Below are 24,821 nucleotides of genomic sequence, written 5' to 3' on the forward strand. Positions count from 1 at the left end.
TAAGGAACCATCTAAAATTAAGTTGAACTTTCCCTAAACGTAAACAAAAACCTGTAACAATTTTTTCATATTGTTTTTCCTACCTTTGAATGCTTTCACCTGGAGCTAATCTGCATACAAACAAATACCAAGTAAATGTAAAATGTAGATGTTACAATGAAGATTGTGTAGGAAAATAATGTTAAACATTTTTACATTCGAGATGAATTGCTTCTTTGACGGGTCATTTTTCCTTAGAGTTTTCTGTCCCTAACAGGGCACATTCATAATACACATACTTAGGTAAATATATTGCAAACCAAACTAAGAAATTAGGCATGATTATCAATGTTATGCCATAGTTTATTATCTTGAATGTTCAATAATTACCTTTTAAATAGTTTTTTTGTCTCTGTTGAGTGAAAATTCAAGTCAGTGTAAAAATATGAATAAATTGTTGAAGCAGAGTCAAATCTAAACTTGAGATATTCGACTTAGAAATTTGAGTTCGAGACATGTCATATGAGAATATCTCCCACAAACGTGTCCAGAATGAAACAGTTAGCTTACCTGATTTACTCTGTTCAAGCTTAATTTGATCTGAAAAACAAAGCCACAATCAAAATCATGTTAATATAAAATCAATCATGTTTAATGTTACAATGTGTCACATCTAATTTCATCACACTGATGAGATTTCACATATTTACAATCTGTATGGTTTTACATTTTCTGCGACGAGGAATACCTGTTCATTGACTACATCTCAGCATTCAACACCATAGTACCCTCCAAGCTCATCATTAAGCTTGAGGCCCTGGGTCTCAACCCCGCCCTGTGCAATTGGGTCCTGGACTTCCTGTTGGGCCGTCCCCCAGGTGGTGAACGTAGGAAACATCTCCACTTCGCTGATCCTCAACACTGGGGCCCCACAAGGGTGCGTGCTCAGCCCCCTCCTGTACTCCCTGTTCACCCATGACTACGTGGCCATGCACGCCTCCAACTCAATCATCAAGTTTGCAGATGACACAACAGTGGTAGGCTTGATTACCAACAACGATGAGACAGCCTATAGGGAGGAGGCGAGGGCACTCGGAGTGTGGTGTCAAGAAAACAACCTCTCACTCAACGTCAACAAAACAAAGGAGATGATCGTGGACTTCAGGAAACCACAGAAGGAGCACCCCCCATCCACATCGACGGGACAGAAGTGGAGAAGGTGGAAAGTTACTACCTGCCCTCCTGGACACCTACAGCACCCGATGTCACAGGAAGGCCAAGAATATCATCAAGGACAACAACCACCCGAGCCATTGCCTGTTCACCCCACTACCATCCAGAAGGCGAGGTCAGTACAGGTGCATCAAAGCTTGGACCAAGAGACAGAAAAATTGCTAATATCTCAAGGCCATCAAACTGTTAAACAGCCATCACTAACACAGTGGGGCTGCTGCCTACATACAGACTTGAAATCATTGGCCATGTTAATTAATGGATCACTAGTCACTTTAATAATGCCACTTTAATAGTGTTTACATATATTGCAATACTCATCTTGTTTGTATATACTGTTTTTTATACCATCTATTGCATCTTGCCTATGCCGCTCTGTAATTGCTCATCCATATATTTATATGTATTTTTCTCTTATTGCATTCCTTTACTTAGATGTCTCCTAGAGATGAACACACTTTGGTGCGAAAAGTGCAAATCAATCCCAGAACAACAGCAAGGGACCTTGTGAAGATGCTGGAGGAAACGGGTACAAAAGGATCTATATCCACAGTAAAACGAGTCCTATATCGACATAACCTGAAAGGCGGCTCAGCAAGGAAGAAGACACTGCTCCAAAACCGCCATAAAAAAAGCCAGACTGCGGTTTGCAACTGCACATGGGGACAAAGATCGTACTTTTTGGAGAAATGTCCGCTGGTCTGATGAAACAAAAATAGAAGTGTTTGGCCATAATAACCGTCGTTATGTTTGGAGGAAAAGGGGGAGGCTTGCAAGCCGAAGAACACCATCCCAACTGTGAAGCACAGGGGTGGCAGCATCATGTTGTGGGGGTGCTTTGCTGCAGGAGGGACTGGTGCACTTCACAAAATAGATGGCATCATGAGGTAGGAAAATGATGTGGATATATTGAAGCAACATCTCAAGACATCAGTCAGGAAGTTAAAGCTTGGTCGCAGATGGGTCTTCCAAATGGACAATGACCCCAAGCATTCTTCCAAAGTTGTGGCAAAATGGCTTAAAGACAACAAAGTCAAGGTATTGAGTGGCCATCAATAAGCCTTGACCTCAATCCCTGTCAGGAGGAATGGGCCAAAATTCACCCAACTTATTGTGGGAAGCTTGTGGAAGGCTACCCGAAACGTTTGACCCAAGTTAAACAATTTAAAGGCAATGCTACCAAAAACGAATTGAGTGTATGTAAACTTCTGACCCACTAGGAATGTGATGAAAGAAATAAAAGCTGAAATAAATCATTCTCTCTACTATTATTCTGATATTTCACATTCTTAAAATAAAGTGGTAATCCTAACTGACCTAAAACAGGGAATTTTTACTAGGATTAAATGTCAGGAATTGTGAAAAACGGAGTTTAAATGTATTTGTCAAAGGTGTATGTACGTGTCCCATGTATATATATTTTTATATATTTTTCTTCGCATATCTTTTTTATATTTTTTTCTAAACCTAAACTTCAAAATACTCTCCTGCAACCCGCCTCACCCAATGTAGTGTGTATCTGTTTTTTCAAAAGTATTTTTATTTACCTCGAATCCGGAATCCACCAACAGAAGCTAGCCAGCTCACTAGCTACTAGCTAGTAGTCAGCTAACCACTGCTAGTGGTCATCAGCTAACCTTTAGCTCGGAAAGCTCTCGCCAGTTTGTACAACGCGACTCAAACCAGAGCATACCGGACCTTTTTTTCTCCATATCCCCGGATTCAAACCGCAAGCTCTGGTCATTTTCACCTGGATCATCGCAGCTAGCTTGCTGCTATCCGAGTGACTACTCCGGCTAACGTCGGTCACGAAGCAAGCACAAATTAGCCTGGAGCTAGCCCATGCTAGGCCCTTTCTCCCAGCTAGCTAAAGAGGCCCATCAGCCACTCCTGGGCTACAACACCCGGACCCCTTCTACTGCCGGTACGGGGCACGGAACCCCACCGAGCCTTCACGACTGGACTACGATGTAATCTGCTCCAGGGGGTACTCAACTGGCCTCTACATCGCGACGTCCCCTGAATGCCCATCTGCTAGTCGCGGCCCGCTAGCTGTCTAGAGCATATTGGACTGTTAGCTGTATAGATCCATCGGCCAAATTCTTGGGCCACTATACCTATTTTGCCAATTGGACTTGGACCCCTCTGCTACTCGGAACCCTACTATCCATCACAACTGGTCTATCGACGTCACCACACGCGGAGGCTAAAACAGACTTTCCTCCATCGAGACGTCTTTCTGGTAGCTTGCTAGCTAGCCCCGGCCTGCTAGCTATCTGAATCGCCGTGTCTCCAGCCAGCCCAACCACTCACTGGACCCCTATTGATCACCCGGCTACGCATGCCTCTTCCTAATATAAATATGCCTTGTCCATTACTGTCCTGGTTAGCGATTATTGTCTTATTTCACTGTAGAGGCTCTAGCCCTGCTCAATATGCCTTAACCCACCATTTAGTTCCACCTCCCACATACGCGGTGACATCACCTGGTTTAAACGTCTCTAGAGACAATATCTCTCTTATCATTACTCAATGCCTAGGTTTACCTCCAATGTACTCACATCCTACCATACCTTTATCTGTACATTATGCCTTGAATCTATTCTATCGCGCTCAGAAACCTGCTCCTTTTACTCTTTGTTCTGAACGTAATAGAAGACCAGTTCTGATAGCCTTTAGCCGTACCCTTATCCTACTCCTCCCCTGTTCCTCTGGTAATGTAGAGGTTAATCCAGGCCCTGCAGTGCCTAGCTCCACTCCTACTCCCCAGGTGCTCTCATTTGTTGACCTCTGTAACCGTAAACGCCTTGGTTCCATGCATGTTAACATTAGAAGCCTCCTCCCTAACTTTGTTTTATTCACTGCTTTAGCACACTCTGCCAACCCGGATGTCCTAGCCGTGTCTGAATCCTGGCTTAGGAAGACTACCAAAAACCCTGAATTTTCCATCCCTACTATAACATTTTCAGACAAGATAGAACTGCCAAAGGGGGCGGGGTTGCAATCTACTGCAGAGATAGCCTGCAGAGTTCTGTCATACCATCCAGGTCTGTACCAAAACAATTCGAGCTTTAACTTTTAAAAATCCACCTTTCCAGAAACAAGTCTCTCACCGTTGCCACTTGCTATAGACCACCCTCTGCCCCCAGCTGTGCCCTGGACACCATATGTGAATTCATTGCGGTCATCCCCCTCTTCAAAGGGGGAGACACTCTAGACCCAAACTGCTACAGACCTATATCTATCCTACATTGCCTTTCTAAGGTCTTTGAAAGTCAAGTTAACAAACATATTACCGACCACTTCGAATCCCACCGTACCTTCTCTGCTATGCAATCTGGTTTCAGAGCTGGTCATGGGTGCACCTCAGCCACGTTCAAGGTCCTAAACGATATCATAACCGCCGTCGATAAGAGACATTACTGTGCAGCCGTATTCATCGACCTGGCTAAGGATTTTGACTCTGTCAATCACAACATTCTTATTGGCAGACTCAACAGCCTTGGTTTCTCAAATGATTGCATCGCCTGGTTCACTCACTACTTCTCTGATAGAGTTCAGTGTGAAATCGGACCTCTGGGAGTCTCTATGGGGGTGTCACAGGGTTCAATTCTCGGGCCGACTCTCTTCTCTGTGTACATCAATGATGTCGCTCTTGCAGTTGGTGATTATTTGATCCACCTCTACGCAGATGACACCATTCTGTATACCTCTGGCCCTTCTTTGGACACTGTGTTAACTAACCTCCAGACGAGCTTCAAAGCCATACAACTCTCCTTCTGTGGCCTCCAACTGCTCTTAAATGCAAGTAAAACTAAATGCATGCTCTTCAACCGATCGCTGCCCACACCTGCCCGCTCGTCCAGCATCACTACTCTGGACAGTTCTGACTTAGAATATGTGGACAACTACAAATACCTAGGTGTCTGGTTACACTGTAAACTCTCCTTCCAGACTCACATTAAACATCTCCAATCCAAAATTAAATCTAGAATTGGCTTCCTATTTCACAACAAAGCATCCCTCACTCATGCTGCCAAACATACCCTCGTAAAACTGACCATCCTACCGATCCTCGATTTCGGCGATGTCATTTACAAAATAGCCTCCAACACTCTACTCAACAAATTGGATGCAGTCTATCACAGTGCCATCCGTTTTGTCACTAAAGTCCCATATACTACCCACCACTGCGACCTGTACGCTCTAGTTGGCTGGCCCTCGCTTCATACTCATCGTCAAACCCACTGGCTCCAGGTCATCTACAATTCTCTGCTAGGTAAAGCCCTGCCTTATCTCAGCTCACTGGTCACCATAGCAGCACCCACCCGTAGCACGTGCTCCAGCAGGTATATCTCACTGGTCAACCCCAAGTCCAATTCTTCCTTTGGCCGCCTCTAATCCAGCTCTCTCACTGGAACGAACTTCAAAAATCACTAAAGCTGGAGAATCATATCTCCCTCACAAGCTTTAAGCACCAGCTGTCAGAACACCTCACAGATCACTGTACCTATACATAGCTCATCTGTAAATAGCCCGTCCAACTACTCCCCATACTGTATTTATTTATCTTGCTCCTTTCCACCCCAGTATCTCTACTTGCACATTCATCTTCTGCACATTCTACCATTCCAGTGTTTAAATTGCTATATTGTAATTACTTCGCCACCATGGCCAATTTATTGCCTTACCTCCCTTATCCTACCTCATTTGCACATGCTGTATATAGACTTTTTGTACTGTATTATTGATTGTATGTTTGTTTATTCCATGTGTAACTCTGTGTTGTTGTATGTGTCGAACTGCTTTGCTTTATCTTGGCCAGGTCGCAGTTGCAACTGAGAACTTGTTCTCAACTAGCCTACCTGGTTAAATAAAGGTGAAAAGAAATAATAATAAGTAAACTTCCGACTTCAACTGTGTGTACGCCAGTTAGGCTCTAAACCTGTGGTAAAGCTTATTAATGTGCTTATTTTAATGTTATTTAATCACTTTAGTTCTGATAGAGTTTCTATAAAAAATAGGCCTATGGGCTAGACTACATGAGGTGTGTGATTATGATTTGAAAGTTTCAAAATAAAGTAGGCGCTGTTTCTTGCCTTCAGCTGAACCTGCATGTGTTAAAGGGGAATTAAAGGACAGCTACACTAAACAATCTAAGTTTCTTAGATTTTTCCCAGATCTCAAAAGTGGTCCCCTGATATGGTTAAAGCATTGTTGTGAATATAGAAAATCAAATCGTTTTTTTTCTGTTAAAAAGTGTGAAAAAAACTGGGGAACATGGAAAAACAAAACAGAAAAAAATGAATAATATATGTATCTTTTTTTACGGATTTTAAAAGGCACTTTAGAGCACGTGTCATCCTGCAGCATAGCATTTTGAGGAAAGTTGAAGTCCGGTTCAGTATTGGCTATGCACCCAAGAGGGAAAGAGGTTGGGCCATCCTTAAAATGTTTTAGAGTAATATGTATGCCATTTAGCAGACGCTTTTATCCAAATAGATATGGAAGAACTGGGACATTTTCAGCTTCCAAGAATTGTGTACAGATCGTTGCGACGTGCATTATCATGCTGAAACAAGGTGTTGGCGGCGGATGAATGGCACGACAATGCGCCTCAGGATCTTGTCCTAGTTCCTCCATGGCCTACATACTCACCAGACATGGTCACCCATCGAGCAAGTTTAGGATGCTCTGGATCGACAACAGGGTGTTCCAGTTCCCGCCAATATCCAGCAACTTCGCACTGCCATTGAAGAGGAATGGGACAACAGGCCACAATCAACAGCCTGATCAACTCTAAGCGAAGGAGATGTCGCGCTGCATGAGGCAAATGGTGGTCACACCCGATCAGATTTTCTGATCCACGACCCTACCTTTTTTTAAGATATATGACTAACAGATGCATATCTGTATTCCAGTCATGTGAAATCCATAGATTAGGACCTAATGAATGTATTTCAATTGACTTATTTCCTGATATGAACTGTAACTAAGTAAAATATTTGAAATTGTTGCATTTATGTTTTTGTTCAGAACATTCAAACATTCAACAACAAAACTTTATCAACAGATTACAGTCATTTATTAATTGGGACAACATTTTAACAGAATTCAAGAAAACAAAGGATATTGCTAACTTGTACTACAGTAGCTTCACAGTATACATTTATAATCTAGCTACAGATAGAAAAAAGCTAAAGACTTTTGGTTGATTTTATAAAACTCGCCACCTTGTAGTCCTAAAAAATGTGTATAAGTTTTGGTTCGTTCAGCCATTCTTAGGGGGAAAGAATAGGGTTTTTGGGATAAATGCAGAAAATAACATCTGAGGTTAACACAGGCTTAGGAGATGTTATACATTTTAATCTGAGATAACGTTCCTATTAACTAACGGATATTATGAATTAAGCCTTTGTGTTTGTTCTGATTACATAAATGCTTTAAAAAAAAAAATCTAAGTGACGTTAGCTGATGAAGATTAGCTCCTAAACCTGCGTTTACCACAGGCCTTATTTCAACGTTTATCCAAAAACCCTACCAAAACTCCATTCATTTCCCCATAGGGTTTGTTCAACAAACCATGGCGGAGTACTGCCTTCCAAAAGACGCCACTGCTAGTGATCTCTTTTTCTTGTGGCGTCTGAAAACTTTTGGGGAAAAAGATACACACATTTACAACTTGGTATCACTGAATAACACAAAATGTGTATAATGCATGTCTCATTTGACATGAATTTCACCTGCATCTCAGACCCCTTTCACACTATCGTGCTGCCCCAACCTATACTAACCAGGCCAGTCCAGTACAGCTCGACTTGGCTCATTGGTGCGAAAGGGGTTTTGGTATGCATTCAATTTATTCTTATTGGGGTTTTGTCACGTTGTCCCGGGCTGAACACAGGAAAGTAGTTTGATGTCTTCACATCAGTAAAAGTGTAAAGAAGTGACTCTGTATCAACATTATAAAAAGACAGAGTGTGTCTGTCACAGTCTAGAAACACTCCCACAATAGTGAGCTCTTCCACAGTTATTGGTGATTGAGGGTCAGTATTGACATGGAAACATTTTTCTTTATCAAAATAATCCAAAATCCATTCTGTGGAGTTAAAGGAACATTACATCTTCTCTCAACATTTTCACTGGCCACACCAACATACCATGACAGTTTTCCTGTTGATTGATCCTTCACCCTCACTTCCCAATAGTGTTGTCCTGAACTGAAACTCTCTTTAGAAAATACATGGAGATTTACATTTAAATTTTAGTCATTTAGCAGATGCTCTTATCCAGAGCAACTTACAGTAGTGAATGCATACATTTCATACAATTTCATTTATTTTTATTTTTTTTCTGTGCTGGCCCCCCGTGGGAATCGAACCCACAACCCTGGCTTTGCAAACCAACTGAGCTACAGGGAAGGCTAGTAGGATGCATTCTAACAGAGGGTTTTTCTGTATCTTTTTCTTTCATGTAATGAGCCCGATTTCTTTTATTGACTCTAAAAGCAGGGTGCGCAGTCTTTTCATCCAGAATGATGTTCTCTGAGGGAAATAGAAAGACAAGATTTCTTTCATTCACACAATATGTTGGGATGGATTGGTAAGGATTTAAAATAATGTGGACCTACAGGTAACTTCCAAAATAAAGAAACACTTGAGTAAATTAGGTTTCAGGTGTCTCTGTTATGGTGTGGGGTGATTTTTCCTGGCATGGTTTAGGTCCACTTAACCCCTTAGAGTGCCAGGTATATGCCAATAACTACACATCTATTCTGAGTGATCACCTTCAACCTATGCTGAAGCATTTATATCCTGATGGGAGGGGTCTCTTACAGAATGACACTTCCCTCATAGGGCACGAGTGGTCACAATGGTTTGATGATCATGAAAACAATGTAAACCATATGCCATGGCCATCTCAGTCATTAGATCTCAACTCAATTGAACACTTATGGGTGATTCTGGAGCGGCGCCTGGGACAGCGTTTTCCACCACCATCAACAAGAGAGCTCCAGACACTTGTAGAATCTATGCCAATGCACATTGAAGCTGTCCTAGCAGCTTGTTGTGGCCCAACGCCCTATTAAGACACTTTGTTGGTTTCCTGTATTTAGGCTGTTACCTGTATATCGTAATAATCTAATGAACACACAATTTTTTATTTACCTTTGAATCCTTTCACCTGCTGCCAATCTGCATTTAAAAAAGTGAATTGTGAGTGTCCTGAATATTAATTTCCAAAAATTGAATAAATTATAAATGGTTTAATACACTCCAACATGTCAGCAGACTTAGTTTTATGAACAATGTAAAAACTGTAAATTATACAATAAAGAGGGTAATGCATTTTTCCCCCAGTATAACTTTACCTTTCAGATTAACTTCTTTACCAGATGCTATGTGTTCGGTAGGAGTCTTCACTGTGTTTTCTGCTCCTAACAGAACACATTTTGGTCATTATATTGCAATTCATTATCATACATATTCTATTGATACAAAACTAGGCTACTACATTATTATCCAATTTATAATAATACATCATATACTGTATATCATGATAGTGAACATTACCTTCAATGGAGTTGTTGGTCTCTGCTGAATGGAAAAAGTGAACGTTATTGGAAAAAGGTGAATGTGGAACTGGGACGGTCAAATCCTATTGAGATTATGTCAAATTATACAACTAAAAGTATAATATATTTGTTCTTATATTACTTTACCTCCCAGATTAACTTCTTTTCCAGCTGCTCTCTGTTCAGTAGGTGTCGGCACTGTGTTTTCTGCCCCTAACGGAGCACATTTAGGTAATATTGATATTCATCAGCTTACTACATTATCAAAGTTATATTATATCATATACCGTACAGTCGTGGCCAAAAGTTTTGAGAATGACACAAATATTAATTTCCACAAAGTTTTCTGCTTCAGTGTCTTTAGATATTTTTTTCAGGTGTTACTGTGGAATACTGAAGTATAATTACAAGCATTTCATAAGTGTCAAAAGGCTTTTATTGACAATTACATGAAGTTGATGCAAAGAGTCAATATTTGCAGTGTTGACCCTTCTTTTTCAAGACCTCTGCAATCTGCCCTGGCATGCTGTCAATGAACTTCTGGGCCACATCCTGACTGATGGCAGCCCAGTCTTGCATAATCAATGCTTGGAGTTTGTCAGAATTTGTGGGTTTTTGTTTGTCCACACGCCTCTTAAGGATTGACCACAAGTTCTCAATGGGATTAAGGTCTGGGGAGTTTCCTGGCCATGGACCCAAAATATCAATGCTTTGTTCCCCGAGCCACTTAGTTATCACTTTTGCCTTATGGCAAGGTGCTCCATCATGCTGGAAAAGGCATTGTTCGTCACCAAACTGTTCCTGGATGGTTGGGAGAAGTTGTGTTGGTACCATTCTTTACTCATGGCTGTGTTCTTAGGCAAAAAAAATGTGAGTGAGCCTACTCCCTTGGCTGAGAAGCAACCCCACACATGAATGGTCTCAGGATGCTTTACTGTTGGCATGACACAGGACTGATGGTAGCGCTCACCTTGTCTTCCCTGGACAAACTTTTTTCCGGATGCCCCAAACAATCGGAAAGGGGATTCATCAGTGAAAATGACTTTACCCCAGTCCTCAGCAGTCCAATCCCTGTACCTTTTGCAGAATATCAGTCTGTCCCTGATGTTTTTCCTGGAGAAGTGGCTTCTTTTCTGCCCTTCTTGACACCAGGCCATCCTCCAAAGGTCTTCGCCTCACTGTGCGTGCAGATGCACTCACACCTGCCTGCTACCATTCCTGAGCAAGCGCTGTACTGGTGGTGCCCCGATCCTGCAGCTGAATCAACTTTAGGAGACGGTCCTGATGCTTGCTGGACTTTCTTGGGCGCCCTGAAGCCTTCTTCACAACAATTGAACCGCTCTCCTTGAAGTTCTTGATGATCCGATAAATAGTTGATTTAGGTGCAATTTTACTGGCAGCAATATCCTTGCCTGTGAAGCCCTTTTTGTGCCAAGCAATGATGACGGCACATGTTTCCTTGCAGGTAACCATGCTTGACAGAGGAAGAACAATGATTCCAAGCACCACCATCCTTTTGAAGCTTCCAGTCTGTTATTCAAACTCAATCAGCATGACAAAGTGATCTCCAGCCTTGTCCTCGTCAACACTCACACCTGTGTTAATGAGAGAATCACTGACATGATGTCAGCTGGTCCTTTTGTGGCAGGGCTGAAATACAGTGGAAATGTTTTTGGGGGATTCAGTTCATTTGCATGGCAAAGAGGGACTTTGCAATTAATTGCAATTCATCTGATCACTCTTCATAACATTCTGAAGTATATGCAAATTGCCATCATACAAACTGAGGCAGCAGACTTTGTGAAAATTAATATTTGTGTCATTCTCAAAACTTTTGGCCACGACTGTATATGATGAGTGAACATTACCTTCAATTAGGTTTTTTGTCTCTGTTGAATGGAAAAGGTGAAAGTTATTGTAAAATGGTGAATGTGGAACTGGGACAGCCAAATCCTATTGCGATTGTGTCAAATTATCATCATATTATACAATTAAGAAGGTAATTCTTTTTTTTATCCTATTACTTTACCTTCCAGATTCAGTTGTTTTCCAGCTGCTCTCTGGTCGGTAGGTCTCGGCACTGTGTTTTCTGCCCCTAACGGATCACATTTAGGTAATATTGAAATTCATCACGTTACTACATTATCAAAGTAATATTATATCATATACAGTACATAATGAGTGAACATTACATTCAATTAAGGTTTTTTGTCTCTGTTGAATGGAAAAGGTGAATGTTAATGTAAAAAAGGTGAATTTGGAACTGGGACAGTCAAATCCTACTAAGATTGTCAAATAATCATCAAAACATACAATTAAAAGGGTAATATATTTGTTCTCCTATTGCTTTACCTTCCAGATTAACTTCTTTTCCAGCTGCTCTCTGTTCAGTAGGTGTCGGCACTGAGTTTTCTTCCCCTAGCGGAGCACATTTAAGTAATTTTGAAATGCCTATGTAGAATCCATGCCAATGCACATTGAAGATGTCCTGGAAGCTCGTTGTGGCCCAATGCCCTATTAAGACACTTTGTTGGTTTCCTGTATTTAGGCTGTTACCTGTATATCATAATAATCTAATGAACATACAATTTTCCTGTCCTACTGTGATTTTTTTTTAACCTTTGAATCCTTTCACCTGGTGCCAATCTGCATTTAAAAAAGTGAATTGTGAGTGTCCTGAATATCAATTTCCAAAAATGGTATAAATTAAAAATGGTTTAATACACTCCAACATGTCAGCAGACTTAGTTTTATGAACAATGTAAACACTGTAAATTATACAATAAAGAGGATAATGCATTTTTCCCCCAGTATAACTTTACCTTTCAGATGAACTTCTTTACCAGATGATATGTGTTCGGTAGGAGTCTTCACTGTGTTTTCTGCTCCTAACAGAACACATTTTGGTCATTATATTGCAATTCATTATCATACATATTCTATTGATACAAAACTAGGCTACTACATTATTATCCAATTTATAATAATACATCATATACTGTATATCATGATAGTGAACATTACCTTCAATGGAGTTGTTGGTCTCTGCTGAATGGAAAAAGTGAAAGTCATTTTAAAAAGGAGAATGTGGAACTGGGACAGTCAAATCCTACAGCGATTATGTCAAATTATCATTAAATTATACAACTAAAAGTCAAATATATTTGTTCTTATTTTACTTTACCTTCAAGATTCAGTTCTTCTTCAGCTGCTCTCTGGTCGGTAGATCTCGGCACTGTGTTTTCTGCCCCTAACGGATCACATTTAGGTAATATTGACATTCATCAGCTTACTACATTATCAAAGTTATATTATATCATATACAGTATATGATGAGTGAACATGACCTTCAATGGAATTGTTGGTCTCTGCTGAACGGAAAAGGTGAAAGTCATTGTAAAATGGTGAATGTGGAACTGGGATAGTCAAATCCCATTGCGATTATGTCCAATTTTCATCAAAATATACAATTAAAAGGGTAATATATTTGTTCTCCTATTACTTTACCTTCCAGATTAACTTCTTTTCCAGCTGTTCTCTGTTTGGGAGGGGTCGGCACTGTGTTTTCTGCCCCTAACGGATCACATTTAGGTAATATTGATATTCATCAGTTTACTACGTTATCAAAATTATATTATGTCATACACAATATATCATGAGTGAACATAACATTCAATTAGGTTTTTTGTCTCTGTTGAATGGAAAAGGTGAAAGTTATTGTAAAAATTTGAATGTGGAACTGGGACAGTCAAATCCTTTTGAGATTATGTCAAATTATCATTAAATTATACAATTAAAAGCGTAATATATTCGTTCTCCTATTATTTTACCTTTCAGATTCACATGTTTTCCAGCTGCTCTCTGTTCAGTAGGTGTCGGCACTGACTTTTCTTCCCCTAACGGAGCACATTTAAGTAATTTTGAAATGCCTATGTAGAATCCATGCCAATGCACATTGAAGCTGTCCTGGAAGCTCCTTGTGGCCCAACGCCCTATTAAGACACTTTGTTGGTTTTCTTTATTTAGGCTGTTACCTGTATATCGTAATAATCTAATGAACATACAATTTTCCTGTTCTACTGTGATTTTTTTTTAACCTTTGAATCTTTTCACCTGGTGAAAATCTGCATTTAAAAAAGTGAATTGTGAGTGTCCTGAATATCAATTTCCAAAAATGGTATGAATTAAAAATGGTTTAATACACTCCAACATGTCAGCAGACTTAGTTTTATGAACAATGTAAACACTGTAAATTATACAATAAAGAGGGTAATGCATTTTTCCCCCCAGTATAACTTTACCTTTCAGATGAACTTCTTTACCAGATGCTATGTGTTCGGTAGGAGTTTTCACTGTGTTTTCTGCTTCTAACAGAACACATTTTGGTCATTATATTGCAAATCATTATCATGATAAATTATTGATACAAAACTAGGCTACCACATTATTATCCAAGTTATAATAATACATCATATACTGTGTGAACATTACCTTCAATGGAGTTGTTGGTCTCTGCTGAATGGAAAAAGTGAAAGTAATTTTAAAAAGGTGAATGTGGAATTGGGACGGTCAAATCCTACAGCGACTATGTCAAATTATCATTAAATTATACAACTAAAAGTGTAATATATTTGTTCTCCTATTACTTTACCTCCCAGATTCAGTTCTTTTCCAGCTGCTCTCTGGTCGGTAGGTGTCGCCACTGTGCTTTCTGCAACTAACGGAGCACATTTAGGTAATATTGAAATTCATCAGGCTAAAAACATTGTCAAAGTTATATTATATCATATACAGTACATCATGAGTGAACATTACATTCAGTTAGGTTTTTTGTCTCTGCTGAATGGAAAAGGTGAAAGTTATTGTAAAAAGGTGAATGTGGAACTGGGACAGTCAAATCCTATTGCGATTATGTCAAATTATCATTAAATTATACAATTTAAAGCGTAATTATTCGTTCTCCAATTACTTTACCTTCCAGATGAACTTCTTTTCCAGCTGCTCTCTGTTCGGTAGGTCTCGGCACTGTGTTTTCTGCCCCTAACGGAGCACATTTAGTTAATATTAATCAGTTTACTACATTATCAAAGTTATATTATATCATATACAGTATATGATGAGTGAACATTACCTTCAATTAGGTTTTTTGTCTCTGTTGAATGGAAAAGGTGAAAGTTATTGTAAAAAGGTGAACCCTATTGAGATATGTGCATATCAGGCTTCATGTCAATGGAAAGGTTTTCTCAAAAATAAGTTAGTTGCATGTATATTATGATAGCCTTCACCCAGAGATCAAAATGAAACAATTACCTGCTGGCCTCTGTCCACGCTCAGTTTGATCTGAAATATAGAGACACAATTGTCAAAATAAAATAAACTCATTGTTTATGTTATGTCATAACTCATATTTCATTCTTAGTTTATTTCTCAGATGAAATACACTACCTGAACGGTTTCTGGACTTTTGGGATGAAGACCACATGGACCCTAAAGATTTTAAAAAACATTGTTTCAATATTTAATGGACAAAATCTTTTATGACACATTTCTCTATAGGGTCATTATTACTGTTATATCTCACTCTTATAATTAAATCACAAACACTAATATGACTGAATTCCAGATACCTCTTCGTTTCCACAGGATGACAGAGCACAGAGCACAGATGACCAGAAACAGGACCAACAGGACCAGAGTCACAATGTAGGCTTCTTTGGAGACTCCTGCACACAGAGACTCAACATGGATCAAATGACTCTAAAGCTCTCAAGACATGACATCATCAGAACATCATCACAGTGAAATTAATTAGCAAAAGAAATCTGTAGACACCTTTTCAACATGTTCCTCCTCCTCTAAACTAGTGTCTGTGGGATGGGGGAGAGAGGGATCTGATCGTGGGTAGGATGTTTGTGTAGGAGACTAACTCACCAGGTACAGCTGTAGGAGCTGTGTTTATATGTGGCAGAATCCTGCCCTCTCTCTTCGCCTCCTCAGACAGAGAGACTGTACAGGCGAGCCAATCGGAGTATGAGGGAGCGTAGAGCAGCCAACTACTGACCCTCACCAAGCCCTGGGGATCTGATACAGAAAGATGGGAGGAGAAATCAAAATGTAAACACTGACTTACACAAAGTAGTGTAACTGAAAGTACACCACAACCCAGGTCAGATTTTTAACCCAAACCACAGGTACTAGAACATTTGTGTCAGCAGAGCAGAGACAGTGTGAGGAAGTACCAAAATGTAATTACCAGTGGTGTTGAGCACTTCTTGTTCATTTCTGATCTCTGTCCCCTCTTTGTTTCTCCAGGTGAGTGTAGGATATGGTGACCAGCCCTCTGATGAACAGGTAACGTTCACCTGGCCTCCTCCTCCTCTTGCTTCAGCAACAGAGATAACTGGTTCACTACCTGTTACTAATGGACAGATAAAAGGGATAAGCCACAACTATTAGGACACAGATTGAATGACAGAATAAATGGGAAGAATGCAAGATATGTAAAATACATATCTTGCATTCTTCCCAATGTAATGTTAGATGGTTCTTCGCAAGGTAGTCTATGGGCCAGGAGAAACTGTATTCTATGGTTTGGTTTTATTTTAAACAACCATTACAAACTCCAGCTAACTTTAGCCACTGCTAGCTAAAATGCAATGGGAGTGATAGGGGCATCCATGCAATTTTCTAAAAGTCATTGCCAAACAACTCAAATCACTTAAAGGATGGTTTGCCCATTATTTTACATTACACGGATGCCCCTATGACTTCCATATATCTTTTTTGGGGGGGTTATATAAGGCAAAAGTCAGCTGAAGTTTGTACTGGCTGTACCCCTAATGCAATTGTAAACTGAGAAGTGGCAAATGTAACTGCCATTTCTTTTTCACTCTGTGGTACCAAAGACTACTATGCCTGTATTCAAATGTATATCAGAGTAGGAGTGCTGATCTAGGATCAGGTGCTTTGGGGGTGACACCACAATACACAGTTTCACCATCAATTTGAGAGATAACCCTTACCATTCACTGTGAGGAAGACACTGGCCTTTTCATACCACTGTTCACTGGTGACTTGGCACACATACTCTCCCTTGTCTTCCAGTGTGACCCTCTCCAGTGTCAGAGACACATTCCCTCTCTCCAGCCCCCCAGTTAGAGACACCCTGCCCTTGTACCGCAGGTCCACAGGGGCCTCCTGGATCTTGTGATCTTTGTACAACAAGGCAGGACTGTGGAAGTTACTGGAACGGTACCAGCACACCTCCATTGGCTCCACATTGAAGAGAGGTGAGACTTGACAGAGTAGAGAGACAGAGGAGCCAGACAGGGTCGTGGTTGGACCATCAGGGACAGTTAAGGTGAACGTCTCCGGAGCTGAAGAAGGAGAGACACGGCCGAGGGGGAAGAGATGGTGACTTATTTGTGCTAGACTCCCAGGGCCAGTTTCCAGGACACAGATCCAGCATAGGCTTAACCTGGATCTCCATTAAAATTACTTTTTAATCCCTGACTAAGATGAATCTGTGTCCAGGAAACCATTTATTTTAGTTACCAATGAAATTAACAGTATAAACATTCTCACCAGGTTGAGCTGCTCTGATAGGAACTGTGAGAGCAACCAATATCAGCACCCTCAGACACAACCCTGCATGAAAGATAAAGGACATCAGAATGACATTATCACGATTTAGGTGTTCGGTAGCCTGAGAGAGAGAGAAACATTGTAGGTACATACAAAGTATCAAAATACTTTACCAATAAAGTTACAAAAATGTTCATAATGATTATGCCCATGTAGACTCCAATGCTTCCCACAGTTGTGTCAAGTTGGCTATATGTCCTTCGGGCGGTGGACTATTCTTCATACATACAGGAAACTCTTGAGCGTGAAAAAGCCAGCAGCGTTGCAGTTCTTGACACACTTAAACCGGTGCGCCTGGCACCTAATACCACACCCAGTTCAAAGGCACCTAAATATTGTGTCTTGCCCATTCACCCTCTGAATGGCGCACATACACAATCCATGTCTCAATTGTCTCAAGGTGTAAAAATCCTTCTTTAATCCATCTCCCCCACTTCATCTACACTGACATCAATAAAATATCACAACTTTCACCTGGATTCCCTTGTTCAGTCTGTCATGAAAAGAGCAGATGTTTCTAATGTTTTGTACACTCATGGTCAAATCTGATCCCGCCTTTTGTCTCAGAAGTGAAGCTATTGGGTTCATTGGCAACCAGGTGAAGATAAATGAACAGACGGAGCCTGCGAGGCTGAACTTGGTTTTATCTTTTTACTACTGCTACAGTATATTGATTAAATAGCCACACTAGCACTAGCAGCCATTTTAGAAAAGTACACGAACAGTAGTCATTTTAACGGAGTTGAATGGAAGAATATAGAATACATGCCTAATAGTAATAGGCATAATACAACATTACTAGAAATAATACATTGAGAAAAAAAATCGAACAAAATGTCTTATTACTATGAAAGGAAAACAACAAATGTAACAAATCCAAGCGGCAAGTCATAAATGTAACATTTCTTAATGGACAAAAGTGGAGAGTTGTGAGAAGGGGGAATAGAAGAAGCATAACTTTTTTTCAATTAAGAGGACACTGATAACGTTTTATTTAAATGTTAACTGATCTTTTACTAGAGAAGTCATAGAAAATGCATTTGTACCTAAGTGCATGGTGCCTCGATGTCCAACGGTCGTACATATCAAATGTATCCTCACTTTAGGGATCATTCGATGATCCTATAGATTCATGACCCTCCAACATACATTCCGTGCATTTCAATTCTACCGTAAGGTGAGAATGCAAATAGAATAGTTAGTTAGCGCGAAAGTCATTTTTCTTGCCCACTCCCTGTATATTCCATTGTGCTTTCACTTTCCCATTTCTTGCAGCAACATGGGTTAATGGTTGACAAAAGGTGACTTTCCAGGTCGACACTACGCATCTCAGCAGATTGCTATATTATATTGATGGGATTCCGGAAATGTTAAACACTTATCCAGGTGTTGTGAGATCTGATAATATGTGTAGTGCGACTGTGAGAAAGACGACCTGGAAAGCCATCAAATCGACGTCCACAAATCATGTAACCACAGGGGAAATAAATCATTGGGGTGTGCCCCATCACATAATCCCTATAACTGATGTTTTCTTTACACTCAAACTCTGAATACCAATGCGATTATGAAAAATACACACCAGTGCTGAACCCTCTAAATAAATAGAAGGGAAGGCGCTGATAAATAGACAGTTCTGCTCACCTTTGAATTTTTCAGCCTCATTCAGCCAATGACATCGCGTCACCTTATGAATATTCAGTTCATCTTTGCATCAACAGCCACGCCCCTTTCAGCAGGAGAAAGGAAGCTGCTTTTTCGACCTGGCTGAAAATCTTCCCCTAGAAAGGTACATTTCGAAAGCGTTTCCCTTGATTTTTGTTTTCTATTACATTTTGAATGGCAACTTAGATACTTAAACCTATGGAACGCAAACTCATTCTGTAACTAGAACGTTATAGTTATGTACCTTGTTGTGCACCTAGCAAGCCTGTTTCACACCGAATGCAAACCTGTCAGCAAATAGCTAGTTAATGTAGCTAGCTAGCTTCCTTGCTAAGTAACTAGCTATGACATGCGCAGTGGTGAACAAAGACATTGCAATTACAAGTTAGGTCACCCGCTAACCAGTTTTGTTCTATTAATATGACTATCTGGATCAAGATGTCATCTCTACGACCTTTGGTCCGGTAACTTGTTAGCGAGCTACAGTTAGCTTGGCTACCTAGCCAACTAGCTAACGTTAGTTAGTGCAGATAGGCTACGACCAGGTGAGATACTGACTTACTGTGAAAAGTTGCCCGCTAAGCTGATGTAGCTAGAGGAAACGGGCACTGTTGTGTCAAATGTTTGAAACCAGCTGCGGTTGTTGGATTACTTGCTAGCTAGGTAACCTAAGGTCTGGGTCATTAAGTCATATGTTTGCAAACGTCAGTAATCCACTGACAACGTCATGACAGCCTGGTCCAGGTCTGTATGAGTTAAACAACATTCCTCAATCATTGTCATGCCAAACCCAATTGGCCATACAGAACATTCAACAATACTTGCATAGCACACAGTGTATTCTGGACCAGGCTAGACTAACAGTATAGTTAATGAATGTCATACATGAACATAAGACCACGACTTTCTCTTCCTAGCTCTCAGGGGCCCAGCCCACCAGTAAAGCTGTATAAGCACCGGGTCGACGGAACAGACGGCAGCGGCGCGGCGTCGTACGGGGAGGTCCGCAGTGACATCACGATGAGCTACAAACCCATCGCCCCTGCCCCGTCCGGCTCCAACCACACCCCGCCAGGTTTCTGCCGACTGTCAATCGGTTATTTTGTATCCACTATAATTTATATTTCTATAGATGCACCCTCTACACTACCCATCTTTTGTTTGGTCTCTACCCATCGTACTGAACTCTCTACCCATCGTACTGAACTCTCTACCCATCGTACTGAACTCTCTACCCATCGTACTGAACTCTCTACCCATCGTACTGAACTCTCTACCCATCGTACTGAACTCTCTACCCATCGTACTGAACTCTCTACCCATCGTACTGAACTCTCTACTCTACCACAGTGCAGTGGATTCCATTCAATAGATAAGACTAGCGGTCCTATACCTGCACCTGCCCAGGGAACACACTGCACGTCAACCGCAAAAAAGTGTCATATAAACTCAGCAAAAAAAGAAACGTCCCTTTTTCAGGACCCTGTCTTTAAAAGATCATTTGTTAAAAAAAACACAACTTCACAGATCTTCATTGTAAAGGGTTTAAACACTGTTTCCCATGCTTGTTCAATGAACCGTAAACAATTAATGAACATGCATCTGTGGAACGGTCGTTAAGACACTAACAGCTTACAGACGGTAGGCAATTAGTCACAGTTATGAAAACTTAGGACACTAAAGAGGCCTTTCTACTGACTCTGGGGGGGGGGAGAAGAAGAAAAAAAGATGCCCAGGGTCCCTGCTCATCTGCGTGAACGTGCCTTAGGTATGCTGCAAGGATGCATGAGGACTGCAGATGTGGCCAGGGCAATAAATTGCAATGTCTGTACTGTGAGACGCCTAAGACAGCGCTACAGGGTGACAGGACGGACAGCTGATCATCCTCGCAGTGGCAGATCACGTGTAACAACACCTGCATAGGATCGGTACATCCGAACATGACACCTGTGGGACAGGTACAGGATGGCAACAACAACTGCCCGAGTTACACCAGGAATGCACAATCCCTCCATCAGTGCTCAGACTGTCCTCAATAGGCTGAGAGAGGCTGGACTGAGGGCTTGTAGTTCTGTTATAAAGCAGGTCCTCACCAGACATCACCGGCAACAACGTCGCCTATGGGCACAAACCCACTGTCGCTGGACCAGACAGGACTGGCAAAAAGTGCTCTTCACTGACGAGTTTTGTCTCACCAGGGGTGATGGTCGGATTCGCGTTTATCGTCGAAGGAATGAGCATTACACCAAGGCCTGTACTCTGGAGCAGGATCGAGGTGGAGGGTCCGTCACGGTCTGGGACGGTGTGTCTCAGCATCATCGGACTGAGCTTGTTGTCATTGCAGGCAATCTCAACGCTGTGTGTTACAGGGAAGACATCTTCCTCCCTCATTTGGTACCCTTCCTGCAGGCTCCTCCAGACATGACCCTCCAGCATGACAATGCCACCAGCCATACTGCTCATTCTGTGTGTGATTTCCTGCAAGACCGGAATGTCAGTGTTCTGCAATGGCCAGTGAAGAGCCCAGATCTCAATCCCATTGAGCACGTCTGGGAACTGTTGGATCGGAGGGTGAGGACTAGGGCCACACCCCCCACCCTTTGTTCAGGGACACATTATTCAATTTCTGTTAGTCACATGTCTGTGGAACTTGTTCAGTTTGTCTGTTGTTGAATCTTGTTATATTCATACAAATATTTACACGTTAAGTTTGCTGAAAATAAACACAGTTGGTGTTCAACCTTCCCAAGTTCTCTCACGTCACCCCGCTCCTCCGCTCTCTCCACTGGCTTCCAGTTGAAGCTCGCATCCGCTACAAGACCATGGTGCTTGCCTACGGAGCCGTGAGGTGAACGGCACCTCCGTACCTTCAGGCTCTGATCAGTCCCTACACCCAAACGAGGGCACTGCGCTCATCCACCTCTGGCCTGCTGGCCCCCTTACCTCTGAGGAAGCACAGTTCCCGCTCAGCCCAGTCAAAACTGTTTGCTGCTCTGGCACCCCTATGGTGGAACAAGCTCCCTCACGACGCCAGGACAGCAGAGTCAATCACCACCTTCCGGAGACACCTGAAACCCCACCTCTTTAAGGAATACCTGGGATAGGATAAAGTAATCCTTCTAACACCCCCCTAAAAGATTTAGATGCACTTTTGTAAAGTGGTTGTTCCACTGGATATCATAAGGTGAATGCACCAATTTGTAAGTCGCTCTGGATAAGAGCGTCTGCTAAATGACTTAAATGTAAATGTTTCTTTTTTTTGCTGAGTTTACTACCAACCATAATGTAACAATCCCTCTCACCTGAGAATGAATGCACCACGATGCCACGCAGCCTTTCTGCCCCTGCCTCCCATTTTAAAGATGTTAATCAGTCATAGGGCGCTTCAGTGCGTCTGAATTCTCTCTTTCCTCTGCCTAGGCTCCAGTGTGCCCTCCCCCTCACTCCCCTCCTCCTCCAACTTCAGACCGGCGTTCAGTGATTTCGGCCCGCCGTCGATGGGCTTCGTTCAGGTAGGACTGAACAGCCTGATCCTCAGCTCCAACTGCTTTAACTAGTGCCTATGCTATTTTAGAAAGTCATGTTAAATATCGTGTGATGTTATTCAGGGTATTATATCAATAGGGTCCAGGTATCACTAACAACAAATGCAAAGCAGATGGTCATTACTGGTCAATTTAATTGTATGTTTATTTGCGTTTCTGTCGATTCGTCATGGTAATTATCCCCGTATCTCTACTCTGTGTAAAATGATTATATCTTGTTCAGGGTCAATTCGGAGTTCTAGTTGTTTTTGCTCTTTTACAGCATATGACCTTTGTCTCGTATCCCCCCCCTCCCTCTCTCACACACACACACACACACACACACAGCCAGTGAAAGTGTCTCAGGGCTCAACCTACAGCGAGCTGCTGTCAGTCATCGAGGAGATGAGTCGCGAGATCCGCCCCACCTACGCCGGGAGCAAGAGCGCCATGGAGAGGCTAAAGAGAGGTACTGCAGCCTGCCCGGCTAAACGCCGAGGCCGCAAATATCCTCCCGAAGCATGGAGCAAAGGTTGTGGTTGTATTGACATAGGGTGTTTATCAGTACTCCATAGAGGTTACTTTCCTTTTCCCTAACCACAGTGCACATACCCAGCAAGCAGACAGTAAGCACATTAATATTATTGGCATAAACACAGCTATAAGAAATTAACATAAGGCAGTGGGTGAAAGCAATCATCAACATTGCATGGCAGCAGCAGCACACCTAAATCATTGAAATAAACCAAATAGTATGTTCCAAGGCTTTCTGCATTCAATAAAACCATCAACAAGCTGTCATCCAGTCAATCAATCGTCAAAGTTTAAATCCACCAAGTTCAATTAGCAAAATAAAAGCCAGTCCAATCTGACATTGTCCTTTAAATCCAAAGATACCTAAATTATGTTAAATTCATGAAACGTAAATGTTATGCACAAAATGAAAATGGGAAATTCCATGGTAACAGAATTACGCTGCGACTAAGATTTCACTTTAACATGGATACCAAACAAAACCCATCATTTTTGTATGGTTTGTTAAACTTTGAAATCAGTATTTTTTGTTTGGCATACATTTTAAAGTGAAATATCGGAGTCTCGTCGTAATTCCGTTACCGTGGAATTGCCCAAATGCAGGACACATCAAAAATAATGAATTAACCACTACTTGGTGATGAAAGGTAGTCATAGTATTTGAGATGGTCAGTCCAGAAATCCCTATTCCAAGGCTTGTAATCCCAAGGAAAATGTTTATCTTATGAATAATTACTGAAGTAAATGCTTTTCAATGAAACAAACATTTCACCCATGCTTCTCACACGACGGCCATTTTGTTCTCTACTCGCATGGTGATCTGGGCTCCTTGGGACATCCCTACCCTAAACCCTAACCTTAACACATTTCAACTTCACTGAGGTGACAGTTAGTCCCAAGGATCCCATTTTTCCCTATTCACATGGCACCTATACTTAGTGACATGATTTTACCAATCAACGAAATGTAACAAACCAAAGAATACCAGAAGGTCAGAAATGATGGCACATCTTACACAGGTAGGCCTACTTATTCCATATGAGTTTACCTGGAAATACCTGCATTTGAATTCACATTCAGGTTAAATGTGGAAATCTCCACACATGAAGTAAAAGTTATAAATCCCAACTTGTGATGTTGTTGATCTGTCTTCTAGGTATCATTCACGCGAGGGCGCTGGTCAGGGAGTGTCTGGCAGAGACGGAGAGGAGCGCTCGCACATAACCCTTTGCAGAATCCCCCCGTCCCTCGTCTCTGTACAGGCCTCATGTGTCACGTCTTCGTTATCCTGACTGAACTTGTAACCTTCCCTTGTTCCATTCCCTCCTCCATGTAGCCTCTCACGTTGCCTATGGGGTGTGTTCAGAATGTGTAACACATTTTGCAGTTGTAGGACAGTTCGCTCTCAGAACATTCTGTAACTTATATCGGTTTCATAGGCACCACGAGGGCCTGGTAAATATTGTCTGATTCGGGTTGTCCAGTTCAGGTAGATTATTGAAAACTACGCCATAATGAAATGTCTGAGTTTGATACTCTGAATCTTTCTCTTAGCTGCTATACTGACACCACTTAACCAAAGGTTCAATTCACCATTGTTTTACAGTAAGCAACACTTAAGCCTTGTTCACACTGCAGGCCTTAATGCTCAAATCAGTTTTGTTTTG

The 24,821-nt window shown here is 41.4% G+C and overlaps 2 protein-coding genes across 5 annotated transcripts in view; one reads left to right on the top strand and one right to left on the bottom strand.

Annotated features, from left to right (window-relative positions):
• Positions 1-18,771, bottom strand: part of LOC115191954 (butyrophilin subfamily 2 member A2-like) — a 45,414-nt gene extending 26,643 nt beyond the window's left edge. The window contains exons 1-26 of one of the 4 annotated variants that reach the window (XM_029750014.1): positions 18,478-18,771; positions 17,372-17,434; positions 16,810-17,163; positions 16,041-16,205; positions 15,719-15,868; positions 15,415-15,510; positions 15,233-15,274; positions 15,098-15,127; positions 14,919-14,939; positions 14,762-14,827; positions 14,439-14,504; positions 14,279-14,302; positions 14,089-14,154; positions 13,618-13,683; positions 13,295-13,360; positions 13,135-13,158; positions 12,972-13,037; positions 12,812-12,835; positions 12,610-12,675; positions 12,140-12,205; positions 11,817-11,882; positions 11,656-11,676; positions 9,935-10,000; positions 9,786-9,809; positions 9,584-9,649; positions 9,381-9,407 (exon numbers count right to left, since the gene is read on the bottom strand). In XM_029750014.1, coding sequence (XP_029605874.1) covers positions 9,381-9,407; positions 9,584-9,649; positions 9,786-9,809; positions 9,935-10,000; positions 11,656-11,676; positions 11,817-11,882; positions 12,140-12,205; positions 12,610-12,675; positions 12,812-12,835; positions 12,972-13,037; positions 13,135-13,158; positions 13,295-13,360; positions 13,618-13,683; positions 14,089-14,154; positions 14,279-14,302; positions 14,439-14,504; positions 14,762-14,827; positions 14,919-14,939; positions 15,098-15,127; positions 15,233-15,274; positions 15,415-15,510; positions 15,719-15,868; positions 16,041-16,205; positions 16,810-17,163; positions 17,372-17,434; positions 18,478-18,544 — 1,858 coding nt within the window. In that variant the 5' untranslated portion in view covers positions 18,545-18,771. Of the gene's footprint in view, positions 1-9,380; positions 9,408-9,583; positions 9,650-9,785; positions 9,810-9,934; positions 10,001-11,655; positions 11,677-11,816; positions 11,883-12,139; positions 12,206-12,406; positions 12,434-12,609; positions 12,676-12,811; positions 12,836-12,971; positions 13,038-13,134; positions 13,159-13,294; positions 13,361-13,617; positions 13,684-14,088; positions 14,155-14,278; positions 14,303-14,438; positions 14,505-14,761; positions 14,828-14,918; positions 14,940-15,097; positions 15,128-15,232; positions 15,275-15,414; positions 15,511-15,718; positions 15,869-16,040; positions 16,206-16,809; positions 17,164-17,371; positions 17,435-18,477 lie in introns of all 4 variants that reach the window. The other 3 variants (XM_029750011.1, XM_029750013.1, XM_029750012.1) reach the window with 3 other exon arrangements.
• A 366-nt stretch (positions 18,772-19,137) lies between these two features.
• Positions 19,138-24,696, top strand: LOC115191958 (cyclin-dependent kinase 2-associated protein 2). Its single transcript, XM_029750018.1, has 5 exons — positions 19,138-19,220; positions 20,014-20,171; positions 22,517-22,608; positions 22,969-23,089; positions 24,311-24,696. Exons 2-5 carry the CDS (start codon positions 20,117-20,119, stop codon positions 24,376-24,378), a joined length of 336 nt encoding a protein of 111 aa, XP_029605878.1. The 5' UTR covers positions 19,138-19,220; positions 20,014-20,116; the 3' UTR covers positions 24,379-24,696.
• Positions 24,697-24,821: the final 125 nt, after the last annotated feature.

Source organism: Salmo trutta, chromosome 4 (assembly GCF_901001165.1).
Source record: "Salmo trutta chromosome 4, fSalTru1.1, whole genome shotgun sequence".
In the NCBI taxonomy this organism is placed as follows: Eukaryota; Metazoa; Chordata; class Actinopteri; order Salmoniformes; family Salmonidae; genus Salmo; species Salmo trutta.

What these genes read in the sequence shown, in the direction of transcription:
- LOC115191958 (XM_029750018.1), top strand. Translation starts at nt 20,117, where the DNA reads ATGAGCTACAAACCCATCGCCCCTGCCCCGTCCGGCTCCAACCACACC. An exon ending in CTCCAACCACACCCCGCCAG is followed by an intron (nt 20,172 to 22,516) that starts GTTTCTGCCGAC and finishes TCCTCTGCCTAG; the next exon opens with GCTCCAGTGTGCCCTCCCCC. An exon ending in CGTCGATGGGCTTCGTTCAG is followed by an intron (nt 22,609 to 22,968) that starts GTAGGACTGAAC and finishes ACACACACACAG; the next exon opens with CCAGTGAAAGTGTCTCAGGG.